General features: G+C 58.5%; 2 protein-coding genes across 3 annotated transcripts; one reads left to right on the top strand and one right to left on the bottom strand.

Annotated features, from left to right (window-relative positions):
- Nucleotides 1–37: 37 nt before the first annotated feature.
- Nucleotides 38–8,548, top strand: IL4I1 (interleukin 4 induced 1). Its single transcript, XM_061172383.1, has 9 exons — nt 38–74; nt 393–426; nt 516–754; nt 1,445–1,557; nt 2,135–2,336; nt 4,395–4,463; nt 4,811–4,947; nt 5,322–6,508; nt 8,478–8,548. Exons 2-8 carry the CDS (start codon nt 414–416, stop codon nt 6,247–6,249), a joined length of 1,701 nt encoding a protein of 566 aa, XP_061028366.1. The 5' UTR covers nt 38–74; nt 393–413; the 3' UTR covers nt 6,250–6,508; nt 8,478–8,548.
- Nucleotides 6,535–19,757, bottom strand: TBC1D17 (TBC1 domain family member 17). 2 transcript variants are annotated; one of them, XM_061172381.1, is made up of 18 exons: nt 19,695–19,753; nt 19,432–19,566; nt 18,882–18,980; nt 18,601–18,675; nt 13,982–14,105; nt 12,989–13,196; nt 12,392–12,503; nt 12,130–12,288; nt 11,635–11,763; nt 11,445–11,548; nt 10,822–10,916; nt 10,254–10,370; nt 10,060–10,160; nt 9,882–9,981; nt 8,298–8,395; nt 8,015–8,131; nt 7,381–7,467; nt 6,535–7,299 (listed from the first exon to the last, which is right to left on the bottom strand). In XM_061172381.1, exons 2-18 carry the CDS (start codon nt 19,450–19,452, stop codon nt 7,063–7,065), a joined length of 1,983 nt encoding a protein of 660 aa, XP_061028364.1. In that variant the 5' UTR covers nt 19,453–19,566; nt 19,695–19,753; the 3' UTR covers nt 6,535–7,062. The 2 variants fall into 2 exon arrangements, with proteins under 2 accessions (XP_061028364.1, XP_061028365.1); XM_061172382.1 differs by lacking the exons at nt 6,535–7,299; nt 7,381–7,467 and adding an exon at nt 7,478–7,605 and having other exon boundaries at nt 19,695–19,757.

Raw genomic sequence — 19,757 nt, 5'->3', positions numbered from 1 at the left:
CCGAGAGGGGTGACTCGGCAGACAGGCGGAGGGGACAGAGGAGAGAGGAGGTGCTGCTGCGTGCGGAGGCCGAGGTAGCCAGGAGGCTGCAGAGAGACTGGGCCCCATGGAAATAGACGGGGAGACAGGGCTGAGCAGGGCAGATAAGGGAGAAACAGGGAGACCCAGAGGAGGTGAGAGAAAGAGGGGACAGAGAAGAGAGACAGGAGAGGAGGGCAGACAGGTGAGCAGAGACCAGGAGCCGGCTAGCCCGGGATCAGGGGACACACACGTCTAGAGAGACCGGGGCCATAGTGGGGAGGGCTGAGGTGGGCGCGGGGCAGCCCACAGCGGGCCAGGCTTGGGGGGACACAGGCCCCTGTCACAGTGGCCCTGCTTCCCCTCCAACCCAGACACGTCTCCCCCAGAGAGACATGCACTCCTTGGGTAAGTAAGCAGGGGAGGGGGCAGAACCCGCTTTTCTCTCCCCACATAGCTGCTGACCTGCCCGCTGACCCTGTCCTTCTTCCCCCCAGCCTGGCGCCTCCTCGCCCTGGTCCCCGTCCTCCTCAGCCTGGCGGCCTCGCTGGACTGGCAAACTGCCCAGAGCCACGACCCCTTCGAGAAGTGCACGCAGGATCCCGACTATGAGCAGCTGCTCAGAGTCGTGACCTTGGGCCTCAACCGGACCTCGAAGCCCCGGAGGGTGGTTGTGGTCGGTGCGGGCGTGGCTGGGTTGTTGGCCGCAAAGGTGCTCAGCGATGCTGGACACAAGGTGAGAAGTGCTGCTTGCTGTCTACCTTGAGTCTTTCCTGCTGCGGCTGGGAGTCCTGGGTAGAGGGACCTGGCCACGTCCCTGTTGAGGGGTGGGGGTGATGGGAGGCGGAGAGAGGGAGCTATGCTTTCCTTGTGGTCTGGGGAGCGAGGCCTGGAACCCTCTGCTCTAACATGAAACCCAGAGGGAACGTGTGTCTGTGCTGAGGGGGCTTTGACTTTCCCTGCCCCACTCTCATCCTGGAGGAAAGTCCCTTGAAACCTCCTCCACCCTCCTGCGGGGAATTTGTGTTGGTGGAGATGGAAACTCCACACAAGGGGAAGTGCCCTGTGAAGTCTAACCCCTGTCCCTCTCGCTGAAATCCCAGAATGAGTATGGGCCAGGCCAGTGGCTTCAGTACACACGAGAAATCTCCCCACTCCCTGAGCTGGGAAGTCCCTCTGAAATCTGGCCAGCGGCCTTCCTGCTGCAGTCTGGAAATTGTCACATTGTACATGTTCACTATGACTTTCTGTTCTCCCACCAGCCCCTCCCACCTCCCCATAAAAAAAGATCCTTCCTTCATCTTCATCTGTGCTGCTGTGGGGTTGGAAGGTTGGGTGGGTGCCCGGGGGGGGGCTGCGACAGGGTGGAGATGGGGGGGTCAGTGGGAGGAGCTAAAGCATCTGCTTGCTGCCCATCGTCCCTCAGGTCACCATCCTGGAGGCAGACAACAGGATTGGGGGCCGAATCTTCACCTACCGGGACCGGAAGACCGGCTGGAAGGGGGAGCTGGGAGCCATGCGCATGCCCAGCTCGCACAGGTGGGGCCTGACCCACCTCTGAGCCCAGACTCAACCAGATTCCCAACTCAATCACTGCTCCAGTGCCAGCACGAACCTCAACTCTGACCCCAAACCTGGCGCCCCAGTCAAGTCAGGCCTAGACCCAGCCTCCAGCTCTGTCCTTTTCCTGACTGACACTTCCAGGCCTCCTGGCTCCAGCCCCACCACTGAACCCCTGAAGTGCTCAGGCCGCTGCGTCCAGCCCTTCCAGACCCCCAGCTCTGTCTTCCCCGACCCTGGTCCTTTCCCCATCCCCAGCTCCCACCCCACCCAACACAACTCTGTCCCCATTCCTACTTGATCCCCAGTGAAAGCGACCTCCCCCTCCAAACCCAGTCCTGAAGTGCTGCCGCCCTCAGCCTTCCAGCCTTGTTCCCCTTTCATTCCCATCCCTGGCACTGACGACCCCCAATCTAGCCGGGCTCCAGCCTCATGCCCAGCCCCAAGCCCCGTCCCCAGCTGCCCCACCCACCCCCTTCCCTTCTCCAAGCCCCACTGGGGAGAGGGGCCCCCACCTCCCCCTCCCGACCCTCACCAGCGGCTCCCACCCCCTCAGGATCCTCCATGAGCTCTGCAGGAGCCTGGGACTCAATCTGACCAAATTCACCCAGTACGACGAGAACACATGGACGGAGGTGAATGAGGTGAAGCTGCGGAACTACGTGGTGGAGAAGATGCCTGAGAAGCTGGGCTACAAGCTGCATCCCAAGGAGAAGGGCCACTCGCCCGAAGAAATCTACCAGATGGCTCTCAACAGGGTAGGCGCGTCCGCGAGCCCTGCAGCCCTGTCCCCCTGCCCCTGTCCTCCATGCTGTTGTGTCCCATGCCCTTTCCTCCTCCTGGCCTAGCTTTCCGTTTCCCATTCCTTCTGGTCTCCCGTCACTGGCTCTTCCATCTTTAGTTTCCCCATAAGCCCTGCTGATCCCCATCTCCCATCCCCTTCTCACTCACACACTGGCCGGGACAACCTCACCTTTCTACACCTTTGGGGTTTTTTGTTGGTTTGTTTTGGGTTTTTTTAGGCTGCGTCATTCGGCACGTGGGATGTGGGATCTTAGTTCCCTGACTAGGGATTGACTCCATGTCCCCCGCATTGGGAGCTCGGAGTCTTAACCACTGGACCGCCAGGGAAGTCCCTCTACACCTTTGGTTTAAACTATGATCTGTGGGCTTATGTTTTCCAAGTCCATCTCCTGAGACCCAGACCTATGTCTGTCTCCCCCTGGCCATCCCCCAGGACCCTCCAGCTCCCACTGAGCTCGGCGGCAGCTTCCCTGAACCTACTCAGATTCCTGGGTTCCCCATCTCACAACAGTGCCATCATCACCACCCCCAGTCATGAAGCGGAACTCCAGGGGCCATCCTCGCTTCCTGCCTTCCCTGTCAGGCCCCAGCTCCATCCGTCCTGCCCTCAACTGTCTCACACTGTTCCTACCTCTCTGTCCCCCCAGCTCCAGCCCCAGCTCAGGCCTGGACCGCTCCCTGCATCCTCACCCTGGCCCACCCTGCTCACAGCCCCCTGTGCTCCCTAGCGCCTCAGCCTCAGGTGCAAGCCCTGAGCAGTCTGGTCTCTCCCACTCCTTTAGCCCCATCTTCTCTCCAAGAAATTTTTATTGCCCACCCCAAACTCTCATGGTGGCCCAAACACCTTCGGCTCTGTACTCCTTCATATGCACTATGCTTGTCCGCCGTCCCACACTCATGCCACTGACCCTGCCTGGAAGGCCTTTTCCTTTTCCCACCCAGGGAACCCTTTTCATCCCTCAAGAACCAGCTTCAGTGTCCCCTCCTCCAGGCAGCCTCCCCTGATGCCCTCAGGGAGGAGCCAGCCTAAGCCTCCTATGGGAGCTCCTAATTGTCCATCTCCTCTCGTGGACAAGGGTGGGCACTTAGTCCAGGCCATTTCTGTGCCCTGCCAGTGCCCAGTTTAAGGAGCCTAGGGAAATGTGAGGGGAAGGGTGAGTGAGTGAGTGAGTGAAGGGACACCTCCTTCGGGGAGTTCCCCGGCCACAAGAGAGAAGCCAGGTGGACAAAGGAGAGGGCTGAAAACAGAGGGCAGCGAGGCTTCCGGGAGGGGATGAGACTTGAACAAAGCAGTGAAGGATGACCACTTGGGTGCCCGGCAAAGATGAGGGGGGTGAGCAAGTGCAGGGGCGTGGAGGTGGGGGAGACCCGAGGGTGGTCTGGGCACTGGACACTGTGCTGTAGACCTGAAGCTGCCCTAAGAGATGGTGACCGAGGGGCTGGCAGGGGCCTTGAACGGCAGGCTGAGGGCTGGAACTCTGCGGCTCCAGGCACTGGGGAGCCACAGAAGCCTGTGGGCAGGGGAGGCGCCGTGAATAAACCTCCGTGAGCAGTCATGCCCTGTCAGGGCTGATGGGTGGGTGGCAGAAGGGACTCCACTTCCATCTGCGCCCACAACAATCCAGGCGACAGATAATTACCGTCCATAAGGACACAGCGCTGACTGAGACAAATAATTACTGTCCATAAGGACACAGCGCATGGAGCGCACAGGCTGGGACAGGCAGGCAAAATAACACCCAACCAGGATGAGTGTGACATTGTCCGGGTGGACCGAGCGCCCGGGGAATGAGGGGTAGGAACGGCTCAGGAAGACTTCCCAGGGTGGTGACGTAGTTGCAGTGGAGGGCAAGGCTGAGGGCCGAGCGTGGGCAACATTCTGGCAGCTTGAACAAGAGAGGTAAATGGCCGGCCATGGGCAGGAGCAGGAAGAGAAGCCAGGTTTGGACCCCAGGTGGGGCCTCCCCAGTCCTGTCCCCACAGCTCAGCGCCATCTCCTTGTCCCACCACAGGCCATCAAAGATCTCAGGACACTGGGCTGCAGAAAGGCAATGATGAAGTTTGAAAGGCACACGCTCCTGGTGAGTGAGGGCCTCGCTGTCGCTGTCTGAGAAATGACGACAAGGAGGGTGCCCATGGGGCCTTGGGCGGGGAGTCAGAAGGCAGGAAACTGGGACCCCAGGCCTGCCACCTCCTCCCTGCCTGACGGGGCTGGACACGTCCCTCTTTGGGCTTCGTTTTCCCTCATCTGTCACAAGGGCGGTGGGGGGGGGGGGTCCATATCGCTGAGGTGCAGGGAACCGCACTAAGCACGGTCGTGTCACTGAACTAAGTAAGAGGCTCCGCGGGGAGCGGCCCCGTGGGAGGGGGTACGGAGCCGGCAGGTGCAGCCTGCCTGGGCCCTGACCTGGGCCCCGCTGTCCCCCAGGAATACCTCCTCGGGGAGGGGAACCTGAGCCAGCCTGCCGTTCGGCTCCTGGGAGACGTGATGTCCAAGGACGGCTTCTTCTATCTCAGCTTCGCCGAGGCCCTGCGGGCTCACAGCTGCCTCAGCGACCGGCTCCGGTGAGGCGGCGGGCTGGACAGACGGAGTGGGCGGGGCTGGCGGGGTGGGCGCGGCCTGAGAGGTGGGGGCAGGGGCCCAGGGGGCGGAGAGGCGCGCTCGGTCCCGCCACACTCGCCCCCGCATCCCGGGTCCTCCAGGGGAAGAAAGGTACCTGGAGAGTGGCGTGGCCCTGAGGGGACGAGGCGGGGTTCCCGGGTCACACCGCTCTGCTCCCGGGCCTCGGGGGCCATCGGGGACTGACGAGGGCGGGGGTAGATGAAGGGGTGGGATTAGAGGGAACCGGCAGGTGAGAAAGGGAGCGGGGAGTGTCTGGGGACGGGCCGCTGCGGAGATGCAGGGCCCGAGAGCCCGTCACGCACCCGCCCCGCCGCAGGTACAGCCGTATCGTGGGCGGCTGGGACCTGTTGCCGCGCGCGCTGCTGAGCTCGCTGTCGGGGGCTGTGCTGCTGCACTCGCCCGTCGTGGCGATTAAGCAGGGGACGCACGAGGTGAGCGTGCACATTGAGGCCTCGAGCCGGGCCCGGAATCTTAAGTCCTTGACGGCCGACGTGGTGCTGCTGACGGTGAGCGGGCCTGCGCTGCAGCGCATCACCTTCACGCCGCCGCTGACGCGCAAGCGGCAAGAGGCGGTGCGCGCGCTGCACTACGTGCCGGCCACCAAGGTGTTCTTGAGCTTCCGCCGGCCCTTCTGGCACGACGAGCACATCGAAGGCGGCCACTCGAGCACCGACCGCCCGTCGCGCGTGATATTCTACCCGCCGCCTGGCGAGGGTGCGCTGCTGCTCGCCTCGTACACGTGGTCGGACGCGGCTGCCACGTTTGCTGGCCTGAGCCTGTCTGAAGCCCTGCGCTTGGCGCTCGACGACGTGGCGGCGCTTCACGGGCCCATCGTGTACCGGCTCTGGGACGGCAGCGGCATCGTCAAGCGCTGGGCGGAGGACCCGCACAGCCAGGGCGGCTTCGTGGTGCAGCCCCCGATGCTCTGGCGAACCGACAAGGACGAGGGGCAGGAGCACGATTGGGCGGTCCCCTACGGCTGCATCTACTTCGCCGGAGAGCACACGGCCTACCCGCATGGCTGGGTGGAGACGGCCGTCAAGTCGGCACTGCGGGCCGCGGTCTTGATCAACGGCCGGACCAGCAGCTGGAACGACCCCCGGACCATCAACAGCATGGGGCATGTGCACGTGGCGCCCGCCCACCACCACCCGTGCAGCCTCGAAAGGGGGCGGGGCACCCACTCTCCAGCCTTACATGCGGTCACCGCTCCGCACACGACCCAAAAGAGGACCCAATATTAAAGTATTTTTGGAAACAGCAGTGTGGTCCCGCCCCCTCCCTGGCTCAGTTGCTTCCCCAGTTTGCAGGGAGCAAAACCATTAGCCCTCGCGGTAGAAGGGGCTGCGCCTGTCCTGGAGCCCCAGAAGCTGTCCTACTTCTTCCTGGGCCGTGGGCTCCGTTTGGGGGAGTAGGAGGTACAGGATGGACACCGCTTTGCGCCACTGGTAAACGTTAATCACAGTGCCCACCACGGCTGTCACGACACAGCGGGATCCTTATGTAAGTAACAAAAAGCCCAGCTGACATTGGGTTAAACACGAGTTTATTTTTCTCATAACAAGAAGCTGGTAGGCAGGGCCCCAGAGGGAGCAGCCCCGCAGGCCCTTCCATCTCGGTTATGTCCGGGATGTGCCCCTGCACCCCAGCACCCCATCCTAACTCCTCCAAAAGCCCCAGACTCAGGCAGGTAAGGGAGCCCTGCCTCCACAAACCGCCACCACTCACCCCCAAGGGGCCTCCTCTTAGGCCTCATTGGCCGGACCAGGGTCACAGTGGTCAGACATCGACTCTGCAGAGTGGTCAGAGGAGACCACGAGCCACCACCCCCTCTCCATCCAGAGCCAAGCCAACGTGATGGCCTCCCTCCTCCACCTACTCGAGGCCAACTAGATAGCAAAGTGTCAGTTTCAAGAAACCAGCTAAGAGAAGGGGGGCCTGGTGGAGAGCCCCGCCCCTCTTTGCACCTCCCCTCCCCAGCCTCCGGGAGGGGCGGGGTCGTGGGGGGGAGCTGGATAAAGTGTCTGGTACTGAGCAGGCCCGTCTCGCCCACACAGTTAAGAGTCCGCACATTCCTCCTCCTCCTCCTCCTCCTCCTCTTCCTCCTCCTCCTCCTCCTCCTCCGGCAGGATCTCCAGGCTGCTGTCAGCCTGCGGGACTGTGTCCGCGGCGGGTGGCGGAGCCGGTGGGGCGTGGGTGGGCGACAGCGGCAGTGGGGAGGCAGGTGGCGAGGGGCTCTGGGGCTCTGCGGGGGGCGCCAGGCCTAGGATCTCCTGCACGTTGTGGGGCAGCTCCTGGAGGGTTGGTGGGTAGGAAGCGAGAAGTCAGAGGTTTGCTGGGGGTTGGGGGGCTATCGGGAGGGGTCAGGGACTCACCCGGCAGGAGGTCAGCTGCCGGTAGAGGGCCTCGGCCCGCGTCAGCACGTCCTCCACGCTCAGCTTCATGGTCAGCTCGTTGATGTGCTGCGGGCGGGGGTGGGTCAGGCCTGCCTGCCTGCAAGCACCCAGCCACCACCGCCCGAGCGCCTACTCTGTGCCTCGTGCCGGGATACGATTGAGGGAAGGCAGACCGGGCTGGCCCTCTTGGGGCTCACAGTGGAGCTGGGGGATCAGGAGAGGTCATGTTCTCTCCGGCTGCTTGCCAGGCGCAGTATTCAAGGAAGGAAAAGGGCACCGAGCCCCACCGCCGCGGCCCCGCCCCACATTAATGCACTGGGGCAGGGGCAGGTGGCCCACTCATGCATGGGCCACATGCTCTGTGAGGACACTGCAGGGAGCCAGGGATAAGATGGGGTAGGAGACGGACAGACCCCATCTCCTGGCCACCGTGCTCACAGCTTAGCCAATCATACTTTCAACAATCCTATTTTGAGTACCTACTACCGAAAGGTACTGTGGCACAGGGGCAAGGCCAGCCTCCATGGAGTTCACACCCAGGTGATGTGTCTTCTCCACACAGGTCAGGATGGGCAGGGGGAGGGAGGGGACTGGGAGGGAGCCAGGGTCTCACCTTGAGGATCTCATTGGACCCGAAGCCTGAAAGCATGAGCGTGTCCCGCTCCATGTCCAGGATGGCGCAGGCCACCAGCAGGTGCAGACTGGGGCCAGGGAGCCCCGTCCACAGCACCTAGCGGTGCCCAGGGGAGGGGTCACTGCAAAGCCTCTGCCTCAGGTCCCACCCAGGTCTGCCCCACGCCCTGCCCACCTCCCACCAACCTCCCTGCCCCACCCACTGGCAGTACAGCCAATCCATTTCTCCTTCTCAGCCCTCCCACCCAAACTGGCTGGCTCACCTCCCACAGCCGAAGGACATCTGGGAAGGGGAATTCCCTCTTGAACCAGATGAGCAGCCACCGGAAGCAGAAACAGAGAGAGCCAGAGTCCTGGGAGTCTAGGGGAGGACAGCGGTGGGAGGGGCAGCACTCAGCTGAAAGCAAGCTCAAAATCAACTCCAATCCCGCTCTAATTCACAGGGCGCCCGGTGGTCGGACTGGACTCTACGAAGTCACCCTGGCTGTAAGAACCCGCACCAGTCTAGGCAAGTGGAGGGAGCGCTTCAGAGCGGGCACAGGGATGCTCGGCGTCAGCAGGAACCTTTCCCATCCTGCCTTCCAGGCTCCAGATGAAGTGAGCTAGCCCCATGGTCTCCACTCTCACGTGGAAGGGAGGCAGTAAGACCAGTCCACTCAGGGAAAAAAATCTATTCAACATCCAAAGCTGGGGGAGGTGTGAGGAAACTGGCCCTCGTGTACACTGCTAGCAAAAACGTAAGCTGGTAGAACTTTCTGGGAAAGCAGTGATGGAGACAAATGTTTCAAAAGATGTAAAAATATGTACTGCACTGGATACAATATCACTTCTTGGAATTTAACCTAAAAAAATAATCCACGAATATAGATTCATCACGGTGAAAAACTACAAATAACCTAAAAGTCCAGCAGGTCAGGTTAAATCTATTCTTATACATCATTAAGATGGACAGAACACCATATAGTCGATAAGACTGATGATGTAGGGCTTCCCTGGTGGCTCAGTGGTTGGGAACCTGCCTGCCAATGCAGGGGACACGGGTTCGAGCCCTGGTCCAGGAAGATCCCACATGCCGCGGAGCAACTAAGCCCGTGCGCCACAACTACTGAGCCTGCGCTCTAGAGCCCACATGCCACAACTACTGAGCCCGCGTGCCACAACTACTGAAGCCCGCGCACCTAGAGCCCGTGCTCCGCAACAAGAGAAGCCACCACAATGAGAAGCCCGTGCACCACAATGAAGAGTAGCCCCCATTCGCCACAACTAGAGAAAGCCCGCGCACAGCAACGAACACCCAACACAGCCAAAAATTTAAAATAAATAAATAAATAAATTAGCTTATCATTATCTGCATTCAAAAAAAATAGTACGAGCAACAGCAACTTTAACTTTCTTTTCTTTACGTGAATTCCCTGCATTTTTTACATTGAACAAGCAATGCAGTCAAATTTTAAAGCCGAAATGCAGCAGTCCCTGCCCCAGGAGCCCAGAGAGCCAGTTTCCAATCCCGGCTCAGGGGTGATTGGAGATAAGAGCTGGTTGGAGATGAGGAGTGTGAGGAGCTGCGCCCAGGTCCTTCATCTGAAAAGTCTGACAGGACACGAAGGAGCCACCTCAGCAGGCAGCAGGGGCGCGTTTGGCAGGGGTAGGGGACCCACACCTGCATTCGTTGAGGTTTTGCTCCAAACCGCAGTCCTGCTTTTACATATCAGTTCTGGGTTCTGTGGGGATGTTTCTCTTGTTTGCACCATGTCCAAACATCCTGGACATTGTGGCCGCTCCCAGAGACTCTGCAGCAAGGTCTGTGGTCCCACCATCATCCCCTGCCTACCCGCCGAGACACGTACCCAGGAAGTCGCAGAGCGGAGGGTCCAGCACCCTCAGGAGGAGCAGGAGTTGCCCGAGTTGCCGCTTCATTGTCTCCTGACTCTCCTCAAAGTTCCCATGCTGTGGGAGGGAGGGCCACGTGAGGAGCCAGACCCCAGCTTTTGAGGGGGCCTGTCTCCCACCCCTGCCGAGCCTCACCACAAGCTCCATGAAGCCACAGAAACACCAGAAGGCATCCACCTCGTTCTGAGTGACGTAGAGGATCGGGGAGAGAAGGTCACTCATGCCCTGGACATAGCCTGGGGGGACATGGGGTCAGGGCCCAGCCGAGGCCTGCAGCGCGCTCCCCCCGCAAGGCCAGCCCCCAGCAACTCCCCCGGGCTGTGCCGCACCGAGGTCGAAGTGGTACATGCAGTAGGTAAGGAGGATGTCGTTCAGCAGGCCCAGCCCCGGGTTCTCGGGGCCCTCGTAGAATTTGTTGGTCCTGTCGGTGCGGCTCACATCTCTCTCTGTGGGGACAAAGCGCAAAGGCGTGAAAGGTGCGCCCTGTCCCTGCCGGCCGGCCGCCAGCACACCTAGGCAGGTGTGGGTCGTCCAGAGACCATCTCGAACGCTCTCACGTTAGGTGCTCTGCTTCATGCTCACCAGCTCGCCACACCCTCCCAGCAGCTGACAGTTACTAAACCATCAACAGATGGGGAGACTGTGGCCCAGGGAGGCAGAATCACTTGCCAAGATCTCACAGTGAGTAGGTGGTAGATTTGAACCCACGGAGCCTGGCTCCCCTCCCGTGCTCCCCCCATCCCCGACCCCAGGGCCACTCATCCCTGCTCACCCCCGTCTCACTCCCCCTCCATCCCTACAGATGGCCTCGCTCCTGCTCTCAGGGAGACAGGGGGCTCCCTCGGGTCCCTCCCGGCTGTTCCTGGTGTCACCATCCCACCCTTGCCCCCCACCAACCAATGAGGCTGCGGTATCCGTGCAGCAGTGAGTTCCTCCGTTCCTGCTCCGGGCTCACAGATTTCCACTGCAGCTTCATGCGGAAATACTCGTCCCTGAGGGGAGGGGAGGGGTGAGATGTAGGGACACCCCCCCCCCCCGCCTCCTCATCCTACAGGGCTCAGCCTAGGTCACCGCCCCTGTGCTTCCCCTTCCCCACATCTCTCATGACACAGAACACCCTGTGGGATTTTCTTTTTGTTGTTGTTCAAAGTCTGTCACCCCCATTGGACAGAGAGCACCAGGGGCAGGGACCGGGACACACGGCAGAGGCACAAGATATACCAGGAATGACGAGAGGTGGCCCCATGGGGTTAGGAAGCCCGCTGCAAAGCGGTGACCACTGAAACGGCACGGCGCCCGAGTGAAAACGGCATCGGAGATGGGCTACGGGCCCTACAGGGGCAGGGCCTGGCCCACTGCCTCTGTCCCCGCTGTGCTCAGGTCGACGGCCCGTCTGTGCACGCGTAGCGCGCCGGTGCCGGGCCGCCCACTGGGATATGCTGTTGATCAAAAACCTCCAGTCGACTCAGGAGGCCAGAGGCTGGAGCGCAGCAGGGCAGGAGCCATGGCGTCTCACTCACGTTTTCTTGCGCACGTGGGCCTTGTGCTCCTCGGCTGAGCCCTCCCAGCTCAGGTACCCCAGGAGGAACTTCCAGGCCTCGCGTCGCAGGCTGGGGCTCAGACCCTGGAGGGCAGAGGGCAGCTCAGACGGGCCTCCCCTTGGCTGCCCGCCGACCCTGCCCAGGCCTGCCCGCCCACGCGGCTCCTCACCCCTGAGAAGATGCGGGCTTTCAGCTCAGGGACCTGCTGCAGGCGGCCCTCGGGGCCCACGTGGCAGGCCCACTCCTCCTCTGTGACCGGAGGCGCCCGCTCCACAGCCGGCCTCGGCCCTAGCTCCACCTGCGGGCCACAGGACGAGTGAGCCCAGGGCCTCGGCCCAACAGCGCTCCCCAGCCCCACCGCGGGCCACTCCGAGTCAGCTCAGAGCCCTTCTTAGCTGCACGGACGGACAGAACATTCGGGGCGGGAAGCATCTCCTTGGGTGGGTCAGTGAAAAAGTCACCCCCCAAGTCAGGAAAGCCCCCCCAGTAATAATAGGCACCGGGTGCACAGGCTACAAGCACCTTCCACCAAGTCACTCATGAAACCCGATGAGGGCGGTGCCGTTATTATCCCCATCTCACTGGGGAAACAGAGGCCCAGGGAAATGCAGTCCCATGCCCATGGTGACAGCCAAAGAGCAGCAGCGTCCACCCTGATACTCACACAGGAAATGACCTCGAACCCAGGCTCGGGTTCGTCATCGGGGCCTGGAGGCAGGTCAGGGGAGGCCCCCTCCTGGTGCGGCTGCAGGGCTCCCCGGAAGAAGTTGGTCACACGGGAGAAGCTGCTGAAGGTGGTGGAGTAGGGGTCCTGGAGGAAGCGCTGGGGACAGGGCCGAGGGGCGGTCACCGTCCACCCTCCCTGCCTGGCCTGCACGGCTCGCCCTTCCCTGCCCACACCGGCCAGCCTGACGCTGGGGACTCACAGACACCACGTTGGAGCTGTCCTGGTCAAACAGCTGGAGGTGGTGGAAGGAGTTGGAGAGGGCCGAGGAGTCATGGGGGAAGACAAGGTAGAGGCGGGAGTCCTGCGGGGAGCTGCGGGCAGGGCGTCTGGGTGACACACACGCAGGGTGCCCCGCTTTTTTTTTTTTTCTCAGTGTCCCGACTGCCCTTGGGGAATCCTTCATCTCAGGCCTGAGACCACAGCTGGACCCCAGGGATGGCACAGGGCCCAGGGCTGGTCAACGAGGGCCTTCCACCTCCCTGGCCAGGGTGACTGACTCAGGGACAGGCCATCGAGAAGCAGCCCCAGGATGCTTCTGGAATGTGGGAAAGAGGTGCTTTCTACCCACCGGGGCCCCCAGAGAGTGACAGCAAACTCAGAAAGAAAAAGAGCAACTCCTTCTGTGTTCTGGGACCTGGGTCCCGCCTGATGTAAAACTGCCCTTTGATTTCACAGTTACACGCACCTCTCAAGTCTCTTTTTCCTGCCTTTAAATCAGTCTGGGTTGTATTACTTTCACAGCCCTGAGGGAGTCAGGCTGCAGCCCTGGAGGGGTGGGGCCTGGGACAAGGCTCACCTGGCCAACAGCAGGTAACGGCTGAGGACACGGAGCAGGGCGCGGGTGCCCCCGCGGTGGAAGTGCAGGGCGGGCAGGGAGCCTCCGGCCTGTGTGACCAGGACCAGGTATGCCCAGCTGAGGCCCGGCTTGGAACGGCGGATGGACTTGAGCTCCCCCAGACTCACGGAGAAGGCCCAGGAGCCCCGGGGGGAGCTGGGCTCTGCACCTAGGGGGACAGCAGCGTCGGGAGCAGGCGTGGGGCGGGGGGCGGGGGGCGGGGGCGTGTGGAGCCAGAGGCGGCTCAGGCATCTCCTCAGAGCCCACTGCGAGCCAGCCCCAGCCCCTCTGGGAAAGGAACCCAGTAAAACTGGAGGGGAGCCTGGGGGACGCATGCCTGCCCCCAAATCTCCCCAGGCTCCCCACATCTGTCCCCTGCCCCCCCCAACCCTGCCTGTCTCACCTCTGACCCTCTCTTCACTCTAGACCCCTCTCAAGCCACAACAAAAAGGCTGTGGTTTCCTAAACACACCTAGTGCCCCACACCTCTGGCCTTGCCCCCGCTGCTCTCTGCAGGGAGAGAAAACTCTCAAGCAGCCTTCAGAGCTAGGCTGTGGCACCACCTCTTCCTGGAAGACTTCTCTGCCCCCTAGGGGGTTAGATACCTCCTCTGGTGCCCCCAGCACCCTGTGCGACTCCAGGATGGCCCGAATTACCCTGTCACCCTGCAACCGTCACCACCACAGCCTGGAAAATTCCATGGGCAGGACTTACGTGGAGGTGCCCACAGCCAATCAGGGAGCCCGGCCTGATGAGCAAAGCTGCAAACCCCAGAGACGCCGGCCACGCTGGACCTGGGCTGGGGACCGCCCTGCACCCCCCACCCACTCTCCTGGGACTGGAGGCCAGTGTGGGCGGCCATCTTGACCGTGGGCAGCAAAGCCCATGGAGACATGACCACTGAGGGTAAGTCGTGTCTCCGCCTGCCCCCCCAGGGGCACCAGCTTAGTCTACCTCTCGTGGGCTCTGAGTGGCGGGGCCGTGGCCGCACGGTGCTGATGACAGCCCAGTCGGGTTCATAGCCGGGGTCAAAGGTTGGTTCCTCCTCAGAGGTGCAGGAGTCTCCCCCACTGGTGTCCTTGGGGGAAGACAGGAAAAGAGACTGAGGGACTGTGGATTCAGAGTTTCCAGATCTGAGCCTCGAGGCCACCCTGGGAGATAGCCCCATTGAACAAAGAGGGAAACTGAGGCACAAAGAGGGCACAGCACTTGCTCTCAGGGTCGGTCACCCAGTGCAGCCAGGGAATGGGCCAGGACTTGAAGCCAAGTCTCATGGTGGCTCTAACCAAAGCACCCCCACATGGAAAGCAGACAGCTAGGCAGGGGTTGGGGTGCTTTGCAGTCAGACTGCCGGAGGTCGCTGTGCTTAAAATAAGTAGGTAGTAGTTACTAGAGTAACTCAAATCAGGATCACAATCAGATACCACTTCACACCCACTAGAATGGCTAGAATAAAAAAAGACAGGCAATAGCAAGTGTTGGTGAGGATGTGGAGAAACTGGAACCTCTTACACTGCTGGTAGGATTGTAAGATGGTGCAGCCACTGTAGAAAACAGTCTGGCAGGTCCTCAAAAGGTTAAACGTGGAATTACTATATGACCCAGCAATTCCGCTCCTAGGTATACACCCCAGAGAAATAAACATGAACACCCACACAAAAACCGACACATGAATGTTCACAGCAGCATTATTTGTGACTGCCAAGAAGTGGAAACAACCCACTGTCCATCAAACTGATGAATTAACAAAATGGGTAGATCCATACAATAGAATTTTATTCAGCAATAAAAAGGAAGGACGTTCCAATTGATGCTACAATACGGATGAACCTTGAAAGCAACCTAATTAAAAAAAACCAGTCACAAAGAACCACATAGAGTATGATTCCATTTATATGAAGTATCCAGAATAGGCAAATTTATAGAGACAGAAAGCAGATTAGTGGTTGCCAGGAGCTGGAGAAGGGGAGTACAGGTACAGGGTTTCTTTCAGGGATGATAAAATGTTCTGGAATTACACTGTGGTGATGGTTGCAAACGTGTGTGAATACTAAAAACCACTGAATTATGCATTTTGACAATTTTAAGTTTTCATAAAGCTTGAATTTTTTTGAGTCTGATGGTAAGTGAATTCTATCTGAATAAAAGAAAAAAATAGCTGGCTCGCATTTTGTTATGAAAATAACATGAAGTGCCCAGCATGGGGCCAGCTGGTGGCTGCTTTTGTTGACATGAGCTCAGGGGCCTGTTGGGCAGATTCAGGGAAACCATGCAGAGCAGGGCCATGCTGAGGGTCAGAGTGCAGTAAAAGCCGATGATGCTGGCCATGAGCCATGGAGGAGGACAGGGAGGGGACAAAATGTGTGAGGATTGCAGCAACTGTGAAAGAATTCACAGCTCATGTATCTTCTTCCTCTATGGGAAAGGCTAGAAAGGTGAAACATTTCCCAGGCTCCCCTGAAGTTGCATTCCAGGCACAAGAGCCTACCAATCAGATGCACTCAGATCTACAAAGTGGAAATTAGATAAGGGCAACTTCCTGCCACTCTGGCTGGTGTTTGGCTGACAAGGAAAAAGGAGGAGTCTTATCTCTGTCTTCATCTTCCTGCACACAGAGCGGTAACTGGGGCAGCAGTGGGGCCGATTAGCAGCTCTGATGGTAGTATTCTCGAATTTGACAACTCCAGTGACAGTCCCATTCCCTACAGCCCTGCCCTCACTGGATGGCAGCTCCCCTGGCAGGTCAGTTCTGCAGTGTCAGTCCTATTCCTCCAGCTTTTGTAAAAATTCTGTAAGCTTCCACGTCTTTGCATTTAACCCCTTGCTGCTTAAAGTAACTGGAGTGTTTTGTGACTCCTGCAGTAAAACCCTGCATGATTAGAAAGACTCAGACTGTGAGTCTACCCAACAGCCATTTCTGCTGGATATTCCAGACTGACAAGCCACTCCCGCAACAGAAGCTGAAATATCCCAATATCCACTTTCCCAGCCTTCCCTGCATTTCTGAGTGGCCTAGGGACCCAACTCTGGCCAGTGGAAGTTGAGGGCACATCTGCAGGGAGTCTGAAGAAGGGAATTCCTGATAAAAAGGCACCTACAGGAGTGAACACCCTATTCAGGTTAGCCTCTATGTGCTGTCAAGGGAGGACATGGTGTTTGGAACTGTGGCAGCCAACCAGGGCCATGAAAGGAAGGCCAAGGAATGGCAGGGACGCCTGTCCACAAGCTGCCAAATCAGCCCCTGGCAAAGCCATCTGTGCCCTCCCTGTTTTGTGACATGAAGAATTTGATAACTTTGCCAATGTTTTTACAAAATAATGATAATTAGTAGTGTTGTTTGTCAAATATTTGCAGCTCTCCGCCCCTCGGGCATACAGTAGGATTACAGCTCATTGAACTCTACTGGCTGAGTGGAGACATGCAACTCGTTCTGGCCAAAGGGCTGGGATATATCACTTCCAAGATGGACTGTTTAACTGCCAGGGAAAGACTTCTAGAGATCTCTTTCCCTCTGCCACAAGGAATGAGACCTTTAAGATGCTGGCTGCTCTAGCAGCATGCTTCCTTGAGTAATCATGATGAGCAGAGCTCTTTTGCCAACCTGAGATACACATGTAGAGTGAACAAAAACAGTTAAAAAGGCTGGAGCTCCAGCAGCCCGTCTGGACCAGAAGGCAGCCTTAAGGACAGATGCCACATGTTGAGGATGGATGCCACATGCTGAGGATCACAGAGCAAAGTTGGAAGGAAGCTGAGTCATTGATAATATATGAACCTATACTGCTGACTTCTGGGCTTTGTAAAAAGAGAGAAATGAGCTGTTATCTTGTTTAGGTCGCTGGTATTCCTGTTTCTATTACGTACAACCAAATGCAACTCCTAACTCATGCGAAGGTTTCTGGGAAATCTCTTGTTTTTCCTGATAAAAAGGACAGATATGATTGGTACCCTGCTGGCCCCTTTTTCCTGCCTTAAAAAGCAGACGCAATGGCTGCAGCTGAAGTGGTCATTTAAACACCACTAGAGCAAGCACAGTAGGTTCTCAGCAATCCAGGCCCTGATGTCACTAACCAAGGACAGCAGCCTCATACCTTTTGGAGTCTTGTGAGGTGAAAGAAACAAACTTGTTTGCTCACTGTGTTGTCAGCTCAGTTTTGTGTTCCTTGGAGCTGAATGTATCCTGAATTCATATGTGCCCTTCCCATTGATGCCCATCTCAGGGGGTTTCTGTTATTTGAAAATAAGAGCGCCAAGGAGGACAGCAATATTCTCAAGAAAGGCACTCAGACTGCCTGTGAGGTTGGTGAAAATGCAAAATCCTGGTTGCTGCTGCTTCAACTTCCATAGGGGAGGCTCTGGAATCTCCATTTGAAACCCCATGGCCCCAGCTGAGGCTTCATCCTCTCTTCCTGGCCCATCACACTGGCCTCCTCCCCAACCTCCCAGCCCCCAATCTCCCTCCATTTGGTCCTTCCATCCATCTCCCACATGACCCCCCAGATGGGGCTTTCCATACCCATACCTTTCCCCTCCCAAGGCTCACCTTGGTCCCCAGGACAGGGTCCAAGCTTCTCAGCCAGGCATTTCAGGCCCAACCATCTTTCCAGCAAAACCCTCTAAAGAGACGTCCCACGTTCCGTTGTGCCCTGAAACACCCTTCTTCCTGCTGTCCCTGAAACATATTCTTTTGTTTTTTTGGCCGTGCTACGTGGCATGTGGGATCTTAGTTCCCCAACCAGGGATCGAACCCGTGCCCCATGCAGTAGAAGCACAGAGTCTTAACCACTAGACCACCAGGGAAGTCCCCGCTGAAATATATTCTTGCCTGCTTCTCAACTTTAGAGTCCCAGCCCAAATGTCTGCTCCCCAGAAAGAGACGTGCTCTGGAATCAGTATGTTTGGGTTCAAATCCAAGTTCCAGTACTTCCTAGCTTTTCTGACCTCAGGAGAGGATGAGAGAATGAGGCTTCCTCTCATCGTGCCTCAATTTCTCAAAAACAGAATGAGGGGTGAGGGAGGACTTAGGCAGTGTCTGGGTTGGATTCATCCCTGGGTCCCAGCACCATCCAGCACAAGGGCCTGACAAGGAGACATCTGGAAATGAGAAGGGCGAGGTCTTGTACCCGGGGAAAGAAGGAATCCTGGCGAAGTGGATGAGTAGCCTCTGTCGGGTCTTGTTCCCTCTCGGGACATGATGGCAGGACTGCCCAAGAGAAAATGCCACACTCCGTCAAGTCCTTATGGGCTGAGAGCCCGTGGAACCTGAATCCACAGGCTGAGTTGTCCTCTTGCACCCTGGCAGAGCTCTCCCAAGAAGAAAAGGGGGTGAGGAGGCAGGCAGCTACCCCCATGGCCACAAGTCTCATAGCGTCTACTTTCTTTCCGTGAATGGGCATCCTCAGCCCCATTTCACAGAGGAGAGGAAAGTGAGGAACAGAGAGAACTTAGGTCCCAACCAGGACCACACATGCTCCTAGAGTAGGTCTGGAATTGTATTCAAGTCCTTCAAATGCTTTCCACTGCCCCGACCTAGAAAAAAGCAAGTGGACAAAGGGGAAGCAAGAATAGCCTACCTTCTTGGAGAAGAAGATTTGGGTGGAATCTCCAGCCTCCTCTACAGGAGCCCAGTGCAGGAGGACGTCATTGTCCTGAGTGAAAAAAAGAGGGGTTGGGGGGGCTTCCCTCCCAACTCCCCAAACCGTATTTCCAAACTTCCTCCCAGTTCTGGACCCTCAGCCTTAGAAAGCCACCTCTCCTTTCTAACGTCTCATTGCTGATCTCCACACTATACTCCTACAGATGCCCCCTCCATCCCGCTCTGGGCCTGCTCGAGCCCTGCTCTCTCCCGGCCTACCTTCTCCACAACACGGATGACGCCGGCGATGAGGGAGTCCGGGTCTTGGTGCTTCTTGGCACTGGTGTGCAGGTACACGCCTCCTTTCTCAAATACCACCTAGGAACGGGACCATTGAGGGGCGGGGCCCAAGCGTGGGAAGACACTCAAGGGGGCGGGGCCCTAAAGAGAGCCAGTGGGAGCAGACTCGGGGGAGGAGCTATTCACCAGGGGGCGGGGCCCGGGGGTACATTTACCTAGGGGATGGGGCCCGGAGTGAAGCCTGTATAGATCCAGGCTTCTCTGGCACTCCGGAGGATGGGGAGGATGGGGAGGGGAGAAAGGGGGAGTGCATTCCAAACTGGGCGAGGCCCAGGGGGCGGGGCTAAATGATATGGGTCTCCCTAGGGCAGTGGAAGGAAGGGTGACAGCGCGTTTATTAAGGGAATGGTGTGCTTGTTAAGGAGGTGCTGGGCTCCCAGAGTCCCTGCAAGGCCTGAGAAAGAAGCAGACCACCGGAGGGCGGCGTTTCGCATAGACAGAAGCGAAAGAATGCGTCTTCAGTGCTTACCCTGTAACCGGCGCCCTCCATAGCCACGGCCGAGGCCTCACTGCCCCGGCTCCCTCCTTTTCCGGGTCAGCGTGCTGTCACATCCGGATAGGAGACTCCCCTCAAGCCCAGACAGTGGTGGCGTCCCCATCTGTTCTAGAATAGGAATGGGTGTAACCATTTTTCAGAATGGGGTGGTTAAACTTGAACCACGAGGTTTCAAGTCACGTCACAGACGTTAAAGGTGGAGCGGCCAGTGCGCAGGCACAGTAAAACAGTCCTACCGGAGAAGTAAACAAGGAGGCGGGTCCAAGAGCTCCACCCCCTCGCTCAAACTGGCTCCGAAA

The sequence above is a fragment of the Eubalaena glacialis genome, chromosome 18 (assembly GCF_028564815.1).
Source record: "Eubalaena glacialis isolate mEubGla1 chromosome 18, mEubGla1.1.hap2.+ XY, whole genome shotgun sequence".
NCBI classification, from domain to species: domain Eukaryota; kingdom Metazoa; phylum Chordata; class Mammalia; order Artiodactyla; family Balaenidae; genus Eubalaena; species Eubalaena glacialis.
The sequence above is the reverse complement of the archived record's forward strand: the minus strand, read 5'-3'. Positions and strand labels throughout refer to the sequence as shown.